Source organism: Nanorana parkeri, unplaced genomic scaffold (genome assembly GCF_000935625.1).
Source record: "Nanorana parkeri isolate BGI_ZX_2015 unplaced genomic scaffold, ASM93562v1 scaffold76, whole genome shotgun sequence".
Taxonomy (NCBI): Eukaryota; Metazoa; Chordata; class Amphibia; order Anura; family Dicroglossidae; genus Nanorana; species Nanorana parkeri.
In genome coordinates, this window is record NW_017306344.1 from 1,555,453 (window position 1) to 1,574,591 (window position 19,139).

The following is a 19,139-nucleotide window of genomic DNA, read 5'->3' on the forward strand; positions in this document are numbered from 1 at the left end:
ACTAAAACCCCCCCCCCCAATGTATTTCATTATCTCAGAAGCATGCATGTTTTAAAGCAATATAAATACTCTGTGGGCAGTTGTGAAATGTTTAACATAGGTAAGACTCTACAAAGGAGCAAAGGATACTTTATTTGTTCATATGTCCTAGGCAACAAGTTTTTTAACATAACCTGTGGTCATAGAAATAAGTAACCTAACTGGACTGTCATGCAGATTGAGTCGAGCAGCAGAACTTGATAAGTATTGATCTCATTTTAGGGAGAGGGTGGAGTATGTTCCTGTCCTCCTGGACCATGGATGGTAAGTACGTCCTTCTGCTGGAAATGGATGCGACTAATAATTAACTGGCTCATTGAACCTTTTTTGATCTCCAGGATTCATCGGATGGTGATTTCTGGCGATATGGAATTCAGGTCAGTTTTGGGTTTCCTGTTTCTTAATATCTCTCTGTCAACAGTTTACATCTGATTTACCTCTCTCTTTTGTCCTCCTTTCATGAAATCAAAAGAAATAATTTACATGGCCCAAAGGCTACCTGGTAAAAATGAATGCCATGCATTTTAGAAAATGTATACAAATGCCAGCCGTATAACTGTATAAAATATATGTATTACTAATTGTATAAAATTAACTTACATAAAGATGTCTCTGATAAGCATGTATATTTTCTGATTATTGCAATACCTTTTATTAGAATGTACAAACTGGCAAAAACATTGTTTTCCTCTGTGCACAATGACTTGAAGGAAACCAGGAATAACAAGTAAAGTAAGGATGAAGCTGGACATCAGCCCCCAAAAAACCTGGCCCTTCAAAAAATTGAGTATGGGGTAACCCCCCCTCCCCCCCACCCCACTTACTTCCCAAAGCGTAGAGCTCAGTGACTGAATAACTCATTGGGGTTGATTTACTAAAGGCAAATAGGCTTTTCACTTTCCAAAGGAACTTGCACATTGTAAGGGAATTTTCACTCGGCATATTGAATGAGGTGAAGCTCTGCTGACGCCCATCATCCAATGATCCGTACCACTCTGATGAGGAGTGGATCTGTGCACGGATCCCTTCCTGATCAGCCCTCCTGACATAGCTTTAAATGCCCAAATGTCTCATGGGGGTTGATTTACTAGAGGCAAACATGCTGTTCACTTGGCAAATAAATGTTATCTTAGCTCAGTGAATAGGATGATGCTCTGCTGACTCCCATCATCCAATCCTCCAACCATGTGCATTTTCCTTTCATTTAATTGGGTATTCTGAAGTGAGTTTTCACCACATTCATACAGATAAGGGGAAATTCCTTTGCTAAGTAAAAATGATCGTGCAAAACGATCAGCCTATTTGCCTTACGTAAATCATCCCCAATGTTTCATCTTTATGCCATAATTCTAAAAAATTTATCCTGGTTGCATTTTCATTCAGGCCTGATCCATACCTATGCATTACCAAACCATGCGTTAATTCAAGGCCGTTTGTGCAGCTCGTTCCAGAGCCATTTATTTAGAATGTTACCTCAACGCCCAAATACAATAGTGGGCCATGCTTTTGCGCTGCAGTGTACCACAACACATTTGTCGTACATTGTGGTGCACTATGTTAGAAAAAAGGATCCAATATGTATTTTTCGCTGTTGAGGTGCATTGGCAGCCCATTCCAAATTAATGTTTTGCTCTAATGAAATGTATGTTAATTCATAAGATACTGCATGTTTTGTACATGCAGTTATGGACCAGAACATGTAAGGAGGCCTTTTAAGTAAGTAATGATTGTTTTTATAAGAGCTGTAGGATTAGTATTCTGTCACCAGATAAAATAACAGTATGATAAAGATGTTGTTCTCCGAGTATCACATTTTAAGTAAATAATTGCGTAATTCTTATCTTTAAAAAAAATTCTGCAGACTATATGCTCATTTGGGCAGGGTCCTCCTCACCTACTGTTTCTGTATGTCAATGATGCTTGTCAGTGTTTCTTACTTGTCTTGTCTAAACAATTGTACAGCGCTGCAGAATATGTTGGTGCTATATAAATAAGGAATTGTAATTGCAGGTGACCACACAACAAAGTTGCCTTCCCAGGTAATCACTTCTAACTTACTTTTGTTTGATGATGCCTCTGTTTCAGGGACTCCCCGGACCACCTGGACCTCCTGGTCCTCCCGGACTTCCCGGTCATCAGGTGAGCCGTATTCTTAATTCTCTTTATATTCTTTTTAGAACAATCTTCTTCACTTTCAGAGTAAAAATTTTCAAGTATAATAAACCTTTTACTAGCATCATTTCCCCAGCCAGCATGATATACACAATGAACACAGAGGAGAAATGAATAGGCAGAAGCTATTCTAATGATGCATGTTCTAACATACTGAGCTACAGGTGAGTCTTAGAACATTATTATAGTTAGGTCAAATATTTGCAGTATCGTGAGCTTGAGTTTTTTTGTATGACAAGCATATTTTAAGGCAAAGCTTTCATAACAAAATACTACATAAAATGCAATTTACATGCAAGCTCAGGCACCATAACTTAACAGTAACATCAGGCTTTTTATTCTGCATATTCACTATGCCTCCAGAGTGCCACAAACTCTCAGTGCAAATACTGACCTTTTGAAAGTGGAACATTTGGCATGACACCCCTGTGTCCACCAGACCAGTGCCAGTAGAGCAGGAACCTACTGAGGACCATTGGAACTGATTGTTATTGGTGAGCATCAAATTTTAGAAAGCGGGTATTTGGATTTAGGATTTGGAGGGTATGGGGCACTTTGAAGGTACTTTACTAAAAACAGAAGGTACATACTGATAAGTTATGGTGTTTGCACTTGTGTGTAAATGTTGTTTTTTTATTTAAGGCAGTTCAGTTTTCATCAACTATTTTTCATGTAGGATGGAAACGGTAAAAATGAATGTATAACTTACACATTTTGCCAAAATGGAAAATTGGATATGCAAGAAACAAGTGTTTGTACTTCTTGAACATCAGTTTAAATTCAAGTGACTGAAAGCAACAGTCTCTTCCCTTTTATATATAGATTTGCTCTTGCATGTAGATAGTAAGGTAGTGACTTGTGAATTCTAATTCAGTATCGTGTTTCAGAGCAATTGTAGTTTGAATTTTGCAACAATGCACAATGCCATACACATTTGCTCAGAACCTATTGGTCAACTATGATATGGTCTATTGCTGTTCTTAGGAACATAACTGAAATCCATCAAACTTGGCTATGCAGTCTAGTTTAGTTCTGTTAAGAATGTATTCTAGTTTATGAGCATATGAACAGCCTGTGTCATCATTAAAGTGGTCAATGGACAGCAGCAGAATATCATAACATAGCTGGAGGCATAAGATTGGGTAATGTTATACTGTGCTGCTCCAGTCTATGACAATTGAGCTCTGAAACAGTTGCAGGCATCAAGAAGGGAAATTATGTTCAGTGAATAAGAGTGAATAAGATTGTTCTGATTAGATAAATACACAACAATGGTAGTCAGCTATCACCTAGGGACTGAGTAACCTTCATCTCTGTGCTGTGTGTCCTGTTAGCACTATGTTCTTGGTATTGATAGTGTAATAAGTGGGTGCAAGAAACACACAGTGCGGATGATAGAGACTCTAGCATATGCTTTAGCCCCAGATTTTTTCCTTGACTGTAGGGTTTGCCTGGACACAATGGTATACCAGGACGACCTGGAGTGCCAGGAGAACTGGTAGGTACAGAGTGCTGGTGTGCTTCTGCTATGTGTCAGTGCCAGGCTCTTTACATGTAACCCTAATCCTTGTCACACAGAGGAAGTAGGGCAGCTGTGACATGTGCACATCTTCCCACCCTTTTTCTGGTGTCTCCATGTTGTCACTTCGCTTTGCAGGTTACCTGTGCAGTTCTGTGTGTCCAATGTTGCCTACATCTTTCTTATTGTTCTCTAACACCCACATTTTCTTTTTTTCAGGGACCCCTGGCTGCAGAAGGAAACATTGATATCCTGAAGGTGAGGAAGTCATAGGGAATGACAAAAAGGATTGTGGGACTGCATCAAAGGTTTAATTTATTTTAGTGGCCTATATTTGAAGGTTATGTGTCTAGTGGGAAATCCTTGGAACAATGGACCAGCCACTTTGTTGGGGGTGAACTAGTTTATCTGATATCCCCCTGCTTCATACAGAGTATTTGTGGGGACTGTGCCAATGTGCAGAACATTCCCAGCGCCATGAAAGGAGAGAAGGGAGAGCAAGGACAGCCTGGCATTCCCGGAGAAGAGGACTGTGAGAGGGTATGAAAATACAAATGTGTGAAAATCATGAGTGCCATTTTGAATTTAAATGTGTTACTGTGTTCTTCTGTAGGTAATGTTTGGCTCTATTAGGAAATCTAAATGACTTTGCTGTCAGCTGTTGTGACAATGTCAGGGTTATTCACAAAAGGGTGAAGAGTTTGGAGAAGGCAGGAGAAGTGAACAATCTAGGACAACAGAGCTGAACAGGAAAGTGAGCTGAATTGGAGAATTTTTCCAAATTAGATATTTTGGGCGAGAATGTTCACTTCTCCTGCCTTCTCCAAACTCTTCACCCTTTTGTGAATAACCCTGTGTATGTCAGTCAAAAAGATTGAGTAAAGGACAAGTCAATAGCCTGATATTTAAAAAAGATATAACATTTTTTGGGTTTGTATGACTATTTTTTCTAACATTAGCAAATAAGTCAACTGTGTTACTGTCATGTTACTCAGGTTTTCAAGGAGTTGTCTACATTTGGATAAAACTCACTGCTTTGGCTTGCAGTTCTTACTAGGACTGCTGGATTATGTGCTCAGTGTTTTATAACCATGTTTTATATGTTAGTTAAGAGTCCAGGCATTGCTAGACTCCTTTCTCCCACCCCAGATATATGAATTCTTTGCATTTGCTAAGAGTGAACGGAACTATGGCATTAATGCCCATGTTTTCAGAACAATAGAATACAGAGTTCATTTAGCCCAAAGATCTGGTTATGTCCTACCTGTTGTTTCCAGGATCATCTGAGATCCGTAGTCCAGTTCTGCAGAAATAGCCTGTATTGGGTGATATGCAACCTATATGTGTGGAAACCTAACTTTTTTTTAAGTTAATAGTGTTCCTCAGTGGTATATCATGATTGTCAAAGTGTGATAGCAGGTTTCATAGCAGACCAGAGCAATGGGGTATGTGGCACAATATGAGATGCCCTTGTATGTTGCTGTATATAACAGTTTCAGGAATTTATGCACTTCACATATTGGGTAAAAAAATCTCTTTAAGTAACGCTGTTATTCTATCCTGTAGAAAACAAAACAGCACTGAGCCTTAGCTCTAATATATAGTACATTCAAAATAATTAGTTACTCTAGCTGTTAGTCACAACATATTAATGAGACCTAGAGGCATATGACTGAAGCTGTGTGACCGTGTGACATTATGATATGGAGCTGCGACAGCATGGTGTCACTGTATTTGAATATGGTATGTCTTGTAATGCAGTAAATTGTCTATATGTAAGGCTAACGTTGTAACACAGTAATAATGTTTATGTATTTCCTTACGTCCTCATTTCTATTAAAAAATGTAGGTTGTCTCAAATTTTATCTAAATATAATAAATTCTAATAATGGTGCAAATAATTTGGGGAAAGAGCTACAGTATATGAGCTGCATGTTATATGTTGTCCTGTCATCTCTGTTTGCTAATTCTCCGTTCCAGCACACTGCAGAGCACATGCCTGCAATAATATTAAATATTTGTAAATATAGGTTACTTTGTGCTGCAACTGCTTACCAGTGTTTATTAATCCAATATATCCCATGTTGCATTGTGTCGTCGTTACTACTTTTTCTTTCTATAGAAATTTTTATCTGTTTCCTTTTTCTTTCCCTGTTTTGTAGTGTCAACTGGAAAAGAGAGAAGAAGTTGTAAGTATTTTTTTTTCTGAGCTACAGTTATAGAGGTCCTCTTCAGCTTATGTCATAATCCTTGATAACTGTCTTCAACACTCCTCCTAACTCTTTGCCATTCTCATCTTTTAGGGAGATGAACCTGATCCTGGATGTCAAGGTGGACCAGGTAACCAAGGTTTGCCTGGCCTAAAAGGAGAAGAGGTAATAAGATTGGTTCCTCCTGTAAGTGTCATGCTTGTCTAGTAATTTATCAATGTCATTTGTTCCTTTATCTTTTCAGGGGCCTCCAGGACCAAGAGGATTTCCTGGCTCACCTGGACCAATTGTAAGTACCTCTTTCCTCCCCAATTTTATTGATAGTAAACACAATGGCAAATATTAATTCTAAATAAGGTCTTTTACCTACCCATAATGAACAATGCTGACTTAGAGCAAAACTCCAGGATTTTTTTTATTAACCCTTGCAGTGGGGCTACCCCTGCACTGCAGGAGTTAACTGCTCGTTTGTGTCCAGGTTAAAAAAAAAAAAGTTTACTCACCCGAACTGCCGAGCCAGCTTCTTCTTAGACCGGTTCCTGGAATGTCTCTTGTACTCCTCTGCAGAGGTCTAAAGTCCAGTAAATCACCATTTCTGTACACTGTGCATAGATGTGAGGACGCTGTGAAACATTCCAATCTGCTGTGAGGGGAGGGACAGGCTGCAGGGAGCACGGTGACAGCAGGCTGGCTCGAAACCTCGGGTGAGTAAATCTGTTTTTTTAGCAACTAGACACAAATGAGCACTTAACCCTTGCAGTGCAGGGGTAGCTTCACTGCAAGGGTTAATTTAAAAAAATCCTGAAGTTCTTCTTAAAAAAAACATTCTGTCAAGTAAAAGTAATATTTGCACAATATTACCTGTTATGCTCAGTTAGTACTGGTTCAGTGAACTAGCACAGTGAGTTAACTTTCAGACTCTTCCTTGACATGAAAACCTTTTAGCAAAGCACCAACAATTTGTAGCTTTTAGAGGACTGGATATAGTGGGTAATACGATTACGTGCTTAATAGATCATGGATCTTATGGTGCTGTATGGCTAGAACATAATAATTGTCATTTGCTTTTCAGAAAAAAAGCTGCTTTTTACATAAGTAACTTCTGCATCTGAAATCTTGAAAAGAAAATCTCAAATTCTGTTGATTTTTAAAAATAAAATAAAAATAACGTGTATAGAGGGGTTTTTATACAAAAAGTTTAGTCTTTTGTGTCGAAAATGTAACAACAATTTAAAATGTGTTCTAACAATATTAATAATGTTGTTAATGCTGCTTTCTCCAGAGGGTCAAGTTGTCTAACTCTCTTGGATTCAGGGTGCTCTTGTTCCTCATCCTACTGGCATTGGGTCTTTGATTGTGACACCCCTATTTTTTCCCTCAGGGGCCCTCAGGTTTTCCAGGCTCTCCTGGCTCCCCCGGATTACCTGTAAGAATTTAACCCTCCTCCCAGCTGCTCGCTTTAATGATCCCCTTACCCTCAACCCCATGTGTCACATAACTTCACCAGCGCTGTGTCAAAAGCCTACCTCTTGTGCCACACCTGATTTCACCCCTTGTGTGCCCCAAGTCTTATCACTTGTGAGAAACCCTCCACTTATGTGTATCTAGATTCCCACCTTCTGTTTCTAAAATCTTTCTAAAGCTGACCCAATGATTCTAACTTTTCAAACATATTACCTTTTCACATTACTTTTAATTAGATGTGCATAAACCTGAGCAGACATGGCAAATAAATGTCAGTCTTTGGTTTTCCATGTCGGGAGCCTGGTGCTGTTTGTTCTTGGCACAAAGTTTTCAGTGCTGAAAGTGAGTCTAAATTAAGGCATGTTAAAAAATCACCTTGACCTGGAACATACTCCTAATCCTTAAAAGGTGACACCTAAAAGGTTTGTTTGTCAAAGATTTGGGGGAAGTAAGCATAGACATCTAAAGGGTGGATAACTTCAGCTAGCAGGCTGCAGAGAGGCACTCAGGGTCTGTACAGCATAGGGAACACTAAGGGAAAGTAGTTTTTCAAAGGGCCCAAGCTCTTGAATGCAGCCAGGACAGTAGGTGTAATATAATCCTCATATTAACCTTTGCCATATCTTTAAAGTGATAGAAATCTTAAAGTGACCCCCAAACTAAGGAGTTAAACCTTAAAAATGCATTCAAGTACCTTAACTATTAACAAAAATTTATTTTATTGTGTACCACTCAGCTGTAGATCTTCAAATCATCTCTGAATTGGTGCTGACATTGTCCCTCCTTCTGGAGGGTGGCTACTTTTGTTCCCCATGGTCCTTGTGTGTGTTGTAAAGTAGCCACCGCTCCAAGCACTCTTCCGTGATAGACTACAATCTCAATACACATGAGTGAACTAACTGTAGATTGCATTCTATCATGGGAGCGAGATTGGAACAGTGGCTATGTCACAACCTACACAGGGACCATGGGGAACAAAAGAAAGCTTTATGGAGTTCTAATATAACGTAATCATAACGCCCACACTAAACTTAACTGGAACACGTAACCTTACCTTTTAAATTAACACTTCATACTTAACCTACGACTAACAGGTAACAAACCCCAAAAAGCTAACCCTCAACAAAAACTATAAAATCTAACTAGCAGCATAAACCCAAACTGTAACCACTAATCCCTAACCTAATCCCTTATACAAGATTAACATCTAAACCACTTTACTTTATTTGGTACTTACACTATCAGCACTGAAGCATGACACTCCTACACCAACATCTCACAGCACCAAGATCTCGGCACCAAAAACTACTTATTCAGTATATTGTACAAGCAAAAGACCAAACAATAGAAAAAAAATCTTATACTAGAAAAAGCTGTAAATCAATAGAGTACCTTTTTCAAAGTTTTCTGTACTCTAAGTGTAGCATTCTAGATTAATATTAAACAATTTATTTAAGTTAAACTTGGATGGATATTTATAAAGTAGAGAATGTGACTTTCACCACATATTCACTGACAGTGACAGTTTAAACATGTGCACAAGGAAGATTCACCTGCAGTGTTTAGTGAATGTCAGATTAACTGCTTTGTACATATGCCTCTTGGTATTGCAAAACATCCACTCTGATTGAAAAGTTGACCCCGGCCTCTTAACAAAAACACCCATAGTGCAATAAGGCTTGCAAGTAAAATTGAAAACCTTGCTTTTCTGTTCTTTACATTACCTTGATGGACTATGCCCATCTATTAAAATATAACATTTCTCATAAGAAAGCCATGATATTGGTATGGATGCAATGTCTGGTTTCTTCTAAAGGACACTGCAGGAGAAATTTGGCATTGTATGCAAAGAATAAAATGGCTGATGTTTGGGGAAGGTAGGGCTTTTTAATTTTGCTACTTGGGATTATTGAAGTGTATCTTCAGCCCAAAAACATTTTTAGTTGTAGGTAGCATTAAAAAGGTGTAGAGCCTTTGTCAGTTTTTACAGCTCTCTGTGGTCCCATTGGGGACATTTCCCCTCACTCTCCGTCCCTTTGATTTTATCTCACTCTGACAGGAAGTGAGAGAAGCTCTCCAAGAGAGACTGGCCTTCCCAGTAAGGTCTCATACAGCAATAAAAACATCCAAAAGGTTCTAAGCCTCACCTACTATATCTAAAATTTTAAAAAAGAAAAAGTTTGGGCTGTAGTAACACTTTATTCAGTGAAAGAACGTGGCAGCAAGGCATAGCAGTATTTAGATTCTGCACAAAAACAAGATCAGGGCTGTCCACAGCATTACTTTAAGGCTTCATTCATACCTAAGCGATACCTATTAAGCATGTCCTACGCATATTTTTTTGTAAGGTTTTTGTGTGCATAAGATGTGCATATAGTAAGTCGTGCGTTTTTGTGAACAGATTGTGACACATTGATGTGCATGGGCAAAACGCGCGTTAACATGCGCAAAAATAAGTGCATTGCACATTGTCAAGAGCGACTAGCAACAATACGCTTAGGTGTGACTGAATCCTTACTCTGAGTTAAAAGTGCTCATGTAGGATGACGTTTACTTAGACATGAAGGTAATTTTATTATGTTAAGAGGTCATCAGTGTCAAAGAGTGAAGAAAATAATAAATCTGATGTGCAGATATACTGTATATTGACAAAATTCAGAATTCCACAGGAAGTCTGTAACATGTCAAAGCTCTATGCACAACATGCCCAACAGCTGGAAGAAAACAATAAAACTCTAAAGAAACAATAGTATGTTAGTCATTTTATAACCTACCATTGCCTTGGTATCTAACATTTTAAGAACTATTGTAACTAAGCAATCTATTTAATTCCACATTGGGGCTGTTATTCTAGACTTACACTATTGTGTCATGTGTTGTATCACTCCCATAATCTAAGTGAACCATTCTGTCCTTATGTCTGCTATGTGAGCCCAGTGTCTTCTTGTCCTAGTCACACATTATTCACATACTCTCCAGTCTAACCTAGCTGTGTTTTGTATATGTTTTGGTGAGCGGGTCCCATCTACCCTGCCCGCTTTGGTGTTACTTTCTCTGTACTGTAGGGGTCTGTATCAAGCTAACTTGTTTTGCATATGGCTGTGGCTGCTAGCATTCCTAAAATCTTAGAATTGAATACTGTACTGAAAATATAATAGAGTTGCAAAGATTTGGGAGTTGGTGAGATCAGCACATGTTCTGTACTGATCCGCGTAGTGGAGTATAAGCAAGAAACAAATTTGTTATTAGTAGTAACCTAAGAAAATTCTTACATTACTATGTATTCATATCGTATCAATCATGAGAGGATTTAATTTAAACAATAAAAGTTGTAAATGAGCAAAAGTAGCTGCAGCCTGATACACATCCCTCCATCCCCCTGTCACTATAATATGTGGCATTCACAACTATGCTTGTTTTATTTAATTCACTTGTGTAACTGTCTGATAACTGGGGTTATGTCTAATATCTTACCTCTATAACCCACAGTTAGCTTAGATTCTGTTGTAGTATTTGGCATCTACAAATAATCAACAGGATTCTGGATCAGTGACAAAATCAGCTACCATCTAAAGCAACAGTCTACGCAATGCATTAACATTTAAAATGTCTAAAGGTTAAACTTGACATATTGGAGAAATTTTTGATCCACGGCTTGATGTCAGTGCTTATAGTAAAAGGTATAATTTTAATGGTAAACAATACCCATCTTCCTATATGATTAAAAGGGTAAGTGTTGCTTCAGCTCCAAAAACTGGGAAATGGACCCCAGAGCAGCAGCGGTGTCTGGTGTTTGCTCCCAGTGTAAAATCATGACCCCTATCTAACTATTTACTTTTTTCCTAATAAAAGGGCATGCAGGGAGAACGAGGACCATCTGGACCACATGGAGAAAAAGGAGAAACGGTAAGACAATAAACGGCTCATCCCCATTCTGTCTGTGATCTTATTGAGCATGCACTTCCAGCACAATTTTGCTTTTATACAGCATTTGGCTGGCTGAAAATATTTTCGTAGCTTTGGTAGAAATCTTAACATGACACTAAACTCAGGAGTTAAATCTTAAAAATGCATTCAAACAATTAATTATTAATAAAAATTTAACTTATTTGTATATCACTCAGTTGTAGATCCCCAAATCATCTCTGAATTTGTGCTGACAATGTCCTTCATTTCGGAGGCTTCTTTTGTTCCCCATGCTACCTGTGTGTGTTGTAAACTAGTCACCACTCCAAGTTCACTTCTGCCATGGACTACAATCTTACGTTTAGTTTACTAATTTGTATTGAGATAGTAGTCTATCACGGGAGTGAGCTTGGAACTGTGGTTACTTTACAACACACACAGGGACCATGGGGAACAAACGTAGCCATGCTCCAGAAGGAAGGACAGTGTCAGCATCAATTCAGAGATGATTTGAGGATCTACAGCTCAGTGGTGCACAAATAAGATACTGTTTTGTTAATAGTTAAGGTATTTGAATGCATTTAACTCCTGAGTTTTGTGTCACTTTAAGCGAACTGAAGTCTGCTTTTATACAATAGCATGAAGTTCAACTATGTAAATTTGCTTGGAGTTCCTCATTAAAATGTGGTTGTATCTTCATGTAAGACCTTTACAACCGTCACTGTTGAATTTGTACTGTCATATGAAGCTCTAAGATGCTTCACTGTAGATGTGACTTGTATCTTTTTAAAAGTTAACATAATAGCATGCTCAGTATTGCTCTGTGCTGGTGCCCAGTGTCACATAATAGTGAATACTAGACAACATTGTATTGCTTATAATTGCGTTGCCTTCAAAATCTGGATCCTCCAGTCCCATTAAGGTGCCTTAAATCTTAAAGTTATTAAAGTGGAACTTCAAAACTTTTTTACGTTGAATGGGAGAGGGTTTGGATTTTCTGTTAGCTTTTTGCTGTGACCCCATTGACAAGATTTTTTATTTTCTCACTTTCTGCTCCACTAACAGCTAGGGCACGGTTGTGAGCTAAATGTATTGTTTCCACTCCAAAGGATGCATTCTTCATATCAACTGTAACTACTGTATAAAGAGTATCAGCCAGTGGTGCTGTCACTAGATCCTATGTAGTGGATTCTCTAAAGTATATAGAGAAAGCACTCCAAAGAGGGAAACAGCAAATTCAACTCTCTCCCTTGTCCTCCATAGAGGCAAAACAGGAAATTCAGCTCACAGAAATGTTTTTCGTGTCACAGGCACAGGAAATAAGGAAAACATTTAATTGTTGAGCATACTGCCAGCAGATTTAAAGGAGAACTATGAGGTGAGTGATTTACACTCATCCTCATAGTTAAAGCCAACGTGTGACATTGAAACTGTCACATGTCGACTCTATAGATAGTGAAGGGAGCGAACACATACCGTTGTTCGCTCCCTTCCTGATCATCTCCCTGCAGAGAGCGGTGACTATTAGTCACCGCTCTCCGCAGGGATTCCCCCCCCCCTCCCTGCTCCGATCCTTTAGCGCTGACTGGGGGAACGGACAGGGAGGGGGTGGGCACAGTTGGCTTTGTCTCTAGTTAGGCAGATCCCGCTGTCAATCAGCCAGCTGGGTCGATCTCAACAGTATTGTGGGGTTCCGTCCCGGGTGCGGGGCTCTCACTATATAGCGGGCACTAGCCCGTTATATACGGAGTTTCAGGTCACGAAAGGACGTTAGTGTATGTCCTCCCGTGACCCTAAAGAGAACTATGGGATAAAAAGATTACCCCCTAGTTCTCTTAACTTTTCCCTACATTATCCAAAACTCTAAAATCTTTACAAGTGTATACAGTACATTAATTTGATTGAAATAGCTGCATACCATGTTTAACATGAGTAGGGACAATTGTGATACAGTTTAAATATGAGTTTCATATATGAATTGATTGTGTATAACTTATTCACCCTATACAGGTCTGATCATTAATGATTATGTTTATGTAAAGTAACTTCTCCAAATCCCTAAATGTAATTGAAGTAGTAAAACACTTTTATTGTTTGCATTTCTGCAGGGGATGCAGTGCCTGAAAATCCCTTACTTGAGCACTACTTCAATATAATGCAAATATTGAAACTCTTCATTTTATAGCCATTTTATATTTTACTTGCAAAGTAATGCTTTAGTAGCGTCATTAATTCAGATTATAATGGAAAGAAGCCAGAAAATATTTACTAGAACCCATTTCAGTCTATGTGTAGCCTAAAGGAAAGCAACTAACATTTTAGATGTTTACTAAATGATTTTACTGCTATGTGATTCTGTCATTGATGACCTAATGACCCAAGTGGATTACATTTTGTTGGACAAAGTTTGCTTAATTTAAAAAGATTTCCAATGGTGTGCTAATGTTCCACTGTGCCATTAGAAAATAAAACCGAGGCATTTACAGCCTATTCTTATTCTAGTACAACTTCCTATAAATAATGATGGTGATATTAGATAAATATCACTTAGCAGTGACAGTGTCATCAGTAGAGGATATAAAGCATGGGGAGCCATGCAAAGAAATTCTCTCTCACAGCTTTCAGTTAGAATCAAGCACACTGAATAATGTATTCATGTTGAGTATCAAACACAGTGGACTGTAGACGGTTTGTCAAGCACAGCAGCAAGTGCAGGTATGACAGCTGTCAGGCAAATGGAGATTTCAGGCATTGTTAAAGGATGTCCATTCATGACAGGCATTTCAGTTCAGGTGGATGTCAACAGTTTTAACTGCATGTAAACCTTTTATATGTTTGCAAACTCTTCCTAGTTCTCTAATATTGAGCTCATAGAGATCTTCTTTACTCCTCAACCCAACTATGATGTTGGATGGCTTTTGGCCAAGTAACAGTGTAACAACTTTCCTTAATTGCATGTATTATTATTTATTATGCACAGATGCACACATCAGGAAAAATTGCATACATTTGAGTTGTATATAGTATGCCCAATGTCCACAACTGGACCAAAAGTGTTATGTTGCACGAAACATTTAGGGGATTATTCGCTATGGAGCCGAAGGATACAACCGTAGGTTCGGCTGATCCTTCGTCTCTCTTCAGTCGCTGGAGACCTTTGATTCAGTCGAACCGAAGGTCTTCTGTATGGGCTATTCACAATAGTTGTTATTCATTGGCCGGGACCTGCTAGGAGACTCTGGCAGGTGCCAGCAAATAGGAAACAGTTGGGCGGAGCTAGCTGTCACTGCATCTTTGTCGCCGTTTTTTCTACAATTATTTTTAATTTTCTCTTGTTTTCATTTTCTTTAAACTATTAAAACTTTTTTTTCCATTTTCCTACATTTTAAAACAATTTTCAACTTTTTTTTCACTTATTTTCTATTCTGCTCTGTACTTCAGAGTTACCGAGCAGAATAGCTGACTCATATGGCGCTCGGCGGCATTTGGCTATTCACTTACTGCCGTTCGGCCCCTATGAGAATAGGGGCGAACGGCAGTGAGTGAGCTTCCGAAGCTTCGGCTCAGCCTATCCAGGCCAGAAGTGAATAGATGAACAGCGTTTAGCTCACTTCACTTCGGCTGGGTTATTCACTCAGCTGCCTTCAGCAGCTTTGTGAATACCCCCCTTAATCTAATGTTTAAATTATGTCTATTCTAAGACACCAGTATAAAAGAAAGCTAACGTTGGAAAAAAAAAAAACTTTTGTGGTTTTAACCAATCATTTCTGAAGAAATTTGTTGTGTGGCAGTGCTTTGTTCTTTGTTCTCTTTTTTTTTAGTCTTTTACATTCAGATTGTCAAACATAGGTAATAATCCAGGAATGGAGAGTATGAAAAATCTCCGTGGAAAAAAGTTTAAATAATGCCCCACAATATAAATTTTGCATCTATTACAATATAGAGCCAGTGTCAATCATGATGACCTGCTGCCATGACAATTCACAACATGATGATCTTGCCGCGTCGTACTACCACCGCAAAATGACAGATCCCAAGTTGGCTTCATTTTGTAAACAAACCGGCCGGGGATCCTGGGTAGAGTCAATGACCAGATATGGTCAATGACGGCACCCAGAAACCCCAGCCAGTCATTTTTGTCATTTTGTTACCTCATACTGACACTGATACTTAACTTCTGATACTGATACTTAACTTCACATGCAGCTTGAAGGCATTCCCTAAGCATGTTATTTTTTTATCTATTATATCTTTGTTACATTTAAAAAAAAAAAAATACATAATGTAGCATTAGCCAATGCCATTACAGTTACAGAGTACAAAATAAAATAAAGAAAAACAACCTAACTGTAATAGTTACTCTAATTCCACTATTTTGGCCAATGTTAAAAAATAAGTATTAACCTCCCTGGCGGTATGATTATTCAGGATTTTAGGTACCAAAAGCGGTACATTGTTTTTCAAGCAAATAAAAAACATATTTAACATACTTCTCATGTATATCGTTACATAGCATAACAAAACATGACATAACATAACGTAAAAAGGAACACAGGAAAGGAATCAGGCAATGCCCAAGACATGGAAATAATGTAAAATCTGCGCTTATGGAAGGGGTGAAATATGAAAGCTGCTGCGCTATGATTTGTAGAGACTGTGGGCATTGTGAAAAAATGAGCGCTGCACACTCATTTTTTCACAATGCCCAAGACATGGACTTATACATAGACATATTTGGCTGTAGTCAAGCTCCATCAAGCATATTAGGTGAATAATTTGTGTATTTTCAGTAATGCCCTTTAAGCTACATTAAAAAACCCTCTCCATGTTGAACTGTATTTCTATTTATTTTTTTTTGCATTGGTCCATGTCCCTCATGGCAGTGCCCATGACCCAATACACTTTTTTTTAACAATGGCTTACAAATTAGCTTAAAAAATGGCCAGAAAATAATAGCAAGATATGACTCTTACAGACCTCAGTGGCGTTCGCCAAAATGTTTGAGGTTTGTGGACACCCTGATGGGTTCGCCGCTGATTATTACATATGTAGGCCTATTTAAGTAATATATTTTTATATTTTGTCATTGTGCTTTAGGGGCCTCCTGGTCAGCCTGGATATCCTGGTAATCTGGGTCCCCCAGGACTACCTGTAAGTAGTAGTATTGAATACATTTTTTAAGAGGCGAATTTACATATGTACATACAGTATGAGAACATATTCAATGATGTGCTTGATGGCTGAATGTATGTATTAATATTCAGGGTACTAAAGGTGAACGAGGGTACAGCGGACCAAGCGGTGAAAAAGGAGAGTCGGTGAGTTGAGACAAGGACTTTCTGGACAAAGTCTGATGTTTTGCTGTTAAAAAACTTGCAGTCTAAATATCAAACTGAAATATAAGATTCAACTATTACCCCTGTAATTCCCATTTAAACCCACAGTCGTATATATATCTTGATTTTCTATTGACATTTACTGTGCATGTTAAATGAAATTCAAGTTGCTGCATGTCAGAACACACAGTATGATATTGGTGCAGAAGTTGCGGTAGGCTTAATTCACTGAGCTAAATCACATGGGTTATTCGCCATAACGACAACTATGTTCAGCAATGAGAGCTGAGAGTAATGGTCACATGGCCGGAAATAACAATCATTATGGCAAATAGTAAATATGATATCTTAGTGAATTGAGCCTGTTGTAATCTATTTTTTACTGGATGGATTAAACAATATTTAGAGCACAAATGCAGTGCAGTTATTTGCAGATTAAATTAAATGGTGTAGTTGATAAAGGTTTACATTTCTGTTTATTTAAAGGGTCCTCCTGGTATTCCTGGAATTCCTGGACCTGCCGGCCCTTCTGTAAGTGTCTGTTTAGCAATATCGCATGGAGTTCACTGGTAATTAAGTGTCTCTTGATATTTTCACTTGCTTTTTCTAACTTAGGGCCCAAGAGGAGAAAGAGGAATGTCAGGGAGCTTTGGAGAAAAAGGTGATCAGGTGAGTCACTGCAAGAGAATGCTTTATTCTCAGATGAAGTACCCTAATTATGCCCTTAGGTTAGTAATGTTGTTTGTTTCTAACCTTAAAGCTTGTCATATATGGCAGTTTATTGATCTGCTGTGATAAAGGGTTAGAGTAGTGCTGCTTTTTGCGAAGACTGACAAGCCTATTGTGGCCTTATGTTTCACGACTTGTGTGTACAATTCTCTTGCTGAACAATTTATGTAAATAGATTATACAGTCAAATGATGTAAACTCTTACAGCTACCTGAAATATTTGTATTGCAGATTTTGTTTTCTGCTCACAACCACTTAATTACTTATGTAATCCCTACACTATTATTATAATATAGGAATTACTTTCTCACATAACAGTTGTTAAGGGAAAAGCAATACTTTTATTATACATGAAGTCATTTATAGTTTCCACTAAAGACCTTGAAAAAGAAGGCAAATATCCAAGGGCTGTGACCTACACTGGGTTTGGGGGTTCTTACTTCCTATCCAATGAGCCAGGTTGTCCCCCTGCCTTGTACCGCTCATTCAGCTGGCTGCTAAGTTGCCAGATTTGATAAGCAGGTCAAAGGCCAACTGAAAAAGCTTGCACAACAGGCTGCCAACTCTGCTTCAAATTGTAGGACAGCGGCTTAGCATTGACAGCCTGCAACAGGAAATGGTTTTACTGGCAGGATCTCCATGTCTAATAGACTTGATAAGCAGGCCAACTGAAAAAGCTTGCACAACAGGTTGCCAGCTCTGCTGCAAATTGTGAGACAGCGGCTTAGCATTGACAACCTGCAACAGGAAGAGCTTTTACTGGCAGGATCTCTAGGTAAGAAACTTTGCAACAGATTTACAAAAATGTATTTGCTTAAAGTGACACTAAACTCAGGGGTCAAAGCTTAAAAATGCATGCAAGTACCTTAGTCTTGATACCTATTAATAAAACTGTGTCTTATTTGTGTATCACTCAGATGTAGATCCTCAAATCATCTCTGAATTGGTGCTGACACTGTCCTTCCTTCTGGGGGTGGTTACTTTTGTTCCCCATGTCTGTGTTATAAAGGAGCCACCGCTCCAAGCTCACTCCCATGATGGACTACAATCTCAATACAAATTAGTAAACTAAATGTGAGATTGTAGTCCATCACAGGAGTGAGCTTGGAGCGGTGGCTACATTACAACAGACACAGGGACCATGTGGAACAAAAGTAACCACCCTCCAAAATGAAGGACAATGTCAGCACCAATTCAGAGATGATTTGAGGATCTACAGCCGAGTGATGCAAAAATAAGATACATTTTTGTTAATAGGGTACTTAAGATTTAACTCCTGAGTTTTGTGTCACTTAAAGACAATGTTATACAATTAGATATATGTTGCCAAACATACTGTTAAAAAGATTGTGGTTTAAGTTTTGACCTTAGGAAGAGATAATTTACATATACAGGGAATGGTTAGTAATTTTATTGAAGAGCACTCTCAACACCCTTTGATAAGCCTCTTCTAGTCTAAATAGGTCCAAAAGTCTGCACTTTGCAAAAAATTTAAATTAAAAATAAACATGTTTAATACACATATGAGGACTTAACATATCCTTAAATAACATCAGTAGTGACTTTACACATAATTCATATTTTAGATGTATTGATCCTGTATTAGCTCATAAACACTTTGCTTAGAAAGATACAAACATTTTCAATTCGAAAAGTTTTCTTTTTTTTTTAAAGTTAGGTTTGTAGCAACATCTGTCCATTTTCTTTTCATTTAAAGTCTCACTTATGGTTTTTTTTTTTTTTTTTTTTTAAAACAAAATGTGT

At 38.2% G+C, this 19,139-nt stretch overlaps 1 protein-coding gene across 1 annotated transcript in view; it reads left to right on the top strand.

Moving 5' to 3' along the window:
• The window catches only part of COL16A1 (collagen type XVI alpha 1 chain), a 165,973-nt gene that overhangs the window by 134,109 nt on the left and 12,725 nt on the right, over window positions 1-19,139 (top strand). Inside the window, exons 33-47 of the mRNA XM_018576760.1 lie at window positions 262-303; window positions 378-416; window positions 2,125-2,178; window positions 3,656-3,709; window positions 3,950-3,988; window positions 4,163-4,270; window positions 5,893-5,919; window positions 6,034-6,105; window positions 6,185-6,229; window positions 7,322-7,366; window positions 11,257-11,310; window positions 16,408-16,461; window positions 16,575-16,628; window positions 17,133-17,177; window positions 17,262-17,315. Coding sequence (XP_018432262.1) covers window positions 262-303; window positions 378-416; window positions 2,125-2,178; window positions 3,656-3,709; window positions 3,950-3,988; window positions 4,163-4,270; window positions 5,893-5,919; window positions 6,034-6,105; window positions 6,185-6,229; window positions 7,322-7,366; window positions 11,257-11,310; window positions 16,408-16,461; window positions 16,575-16,628; window positions 17,133-17,177; window positions 17,262-17,315 — 786 coding nt within the window. The remainder of the gene's footprint in view (window positions 1-261; window positions 304-377; window positions 417-2,124; window positions 2,179-3,655; window positions 3,710-3,949; window positions 3,989-4,162; window positions 4,271-5,892; window positions 5,920-6,033; window positions 6,106-6,184; window positions 6,230-7,321; window positions 7,367-11,256; window positions 11,311-16,407; window positions 16,462-16,574; window positions 16,629-17,132; window positions 17,178-17,261; window positions 17,316-19,139) is intronic.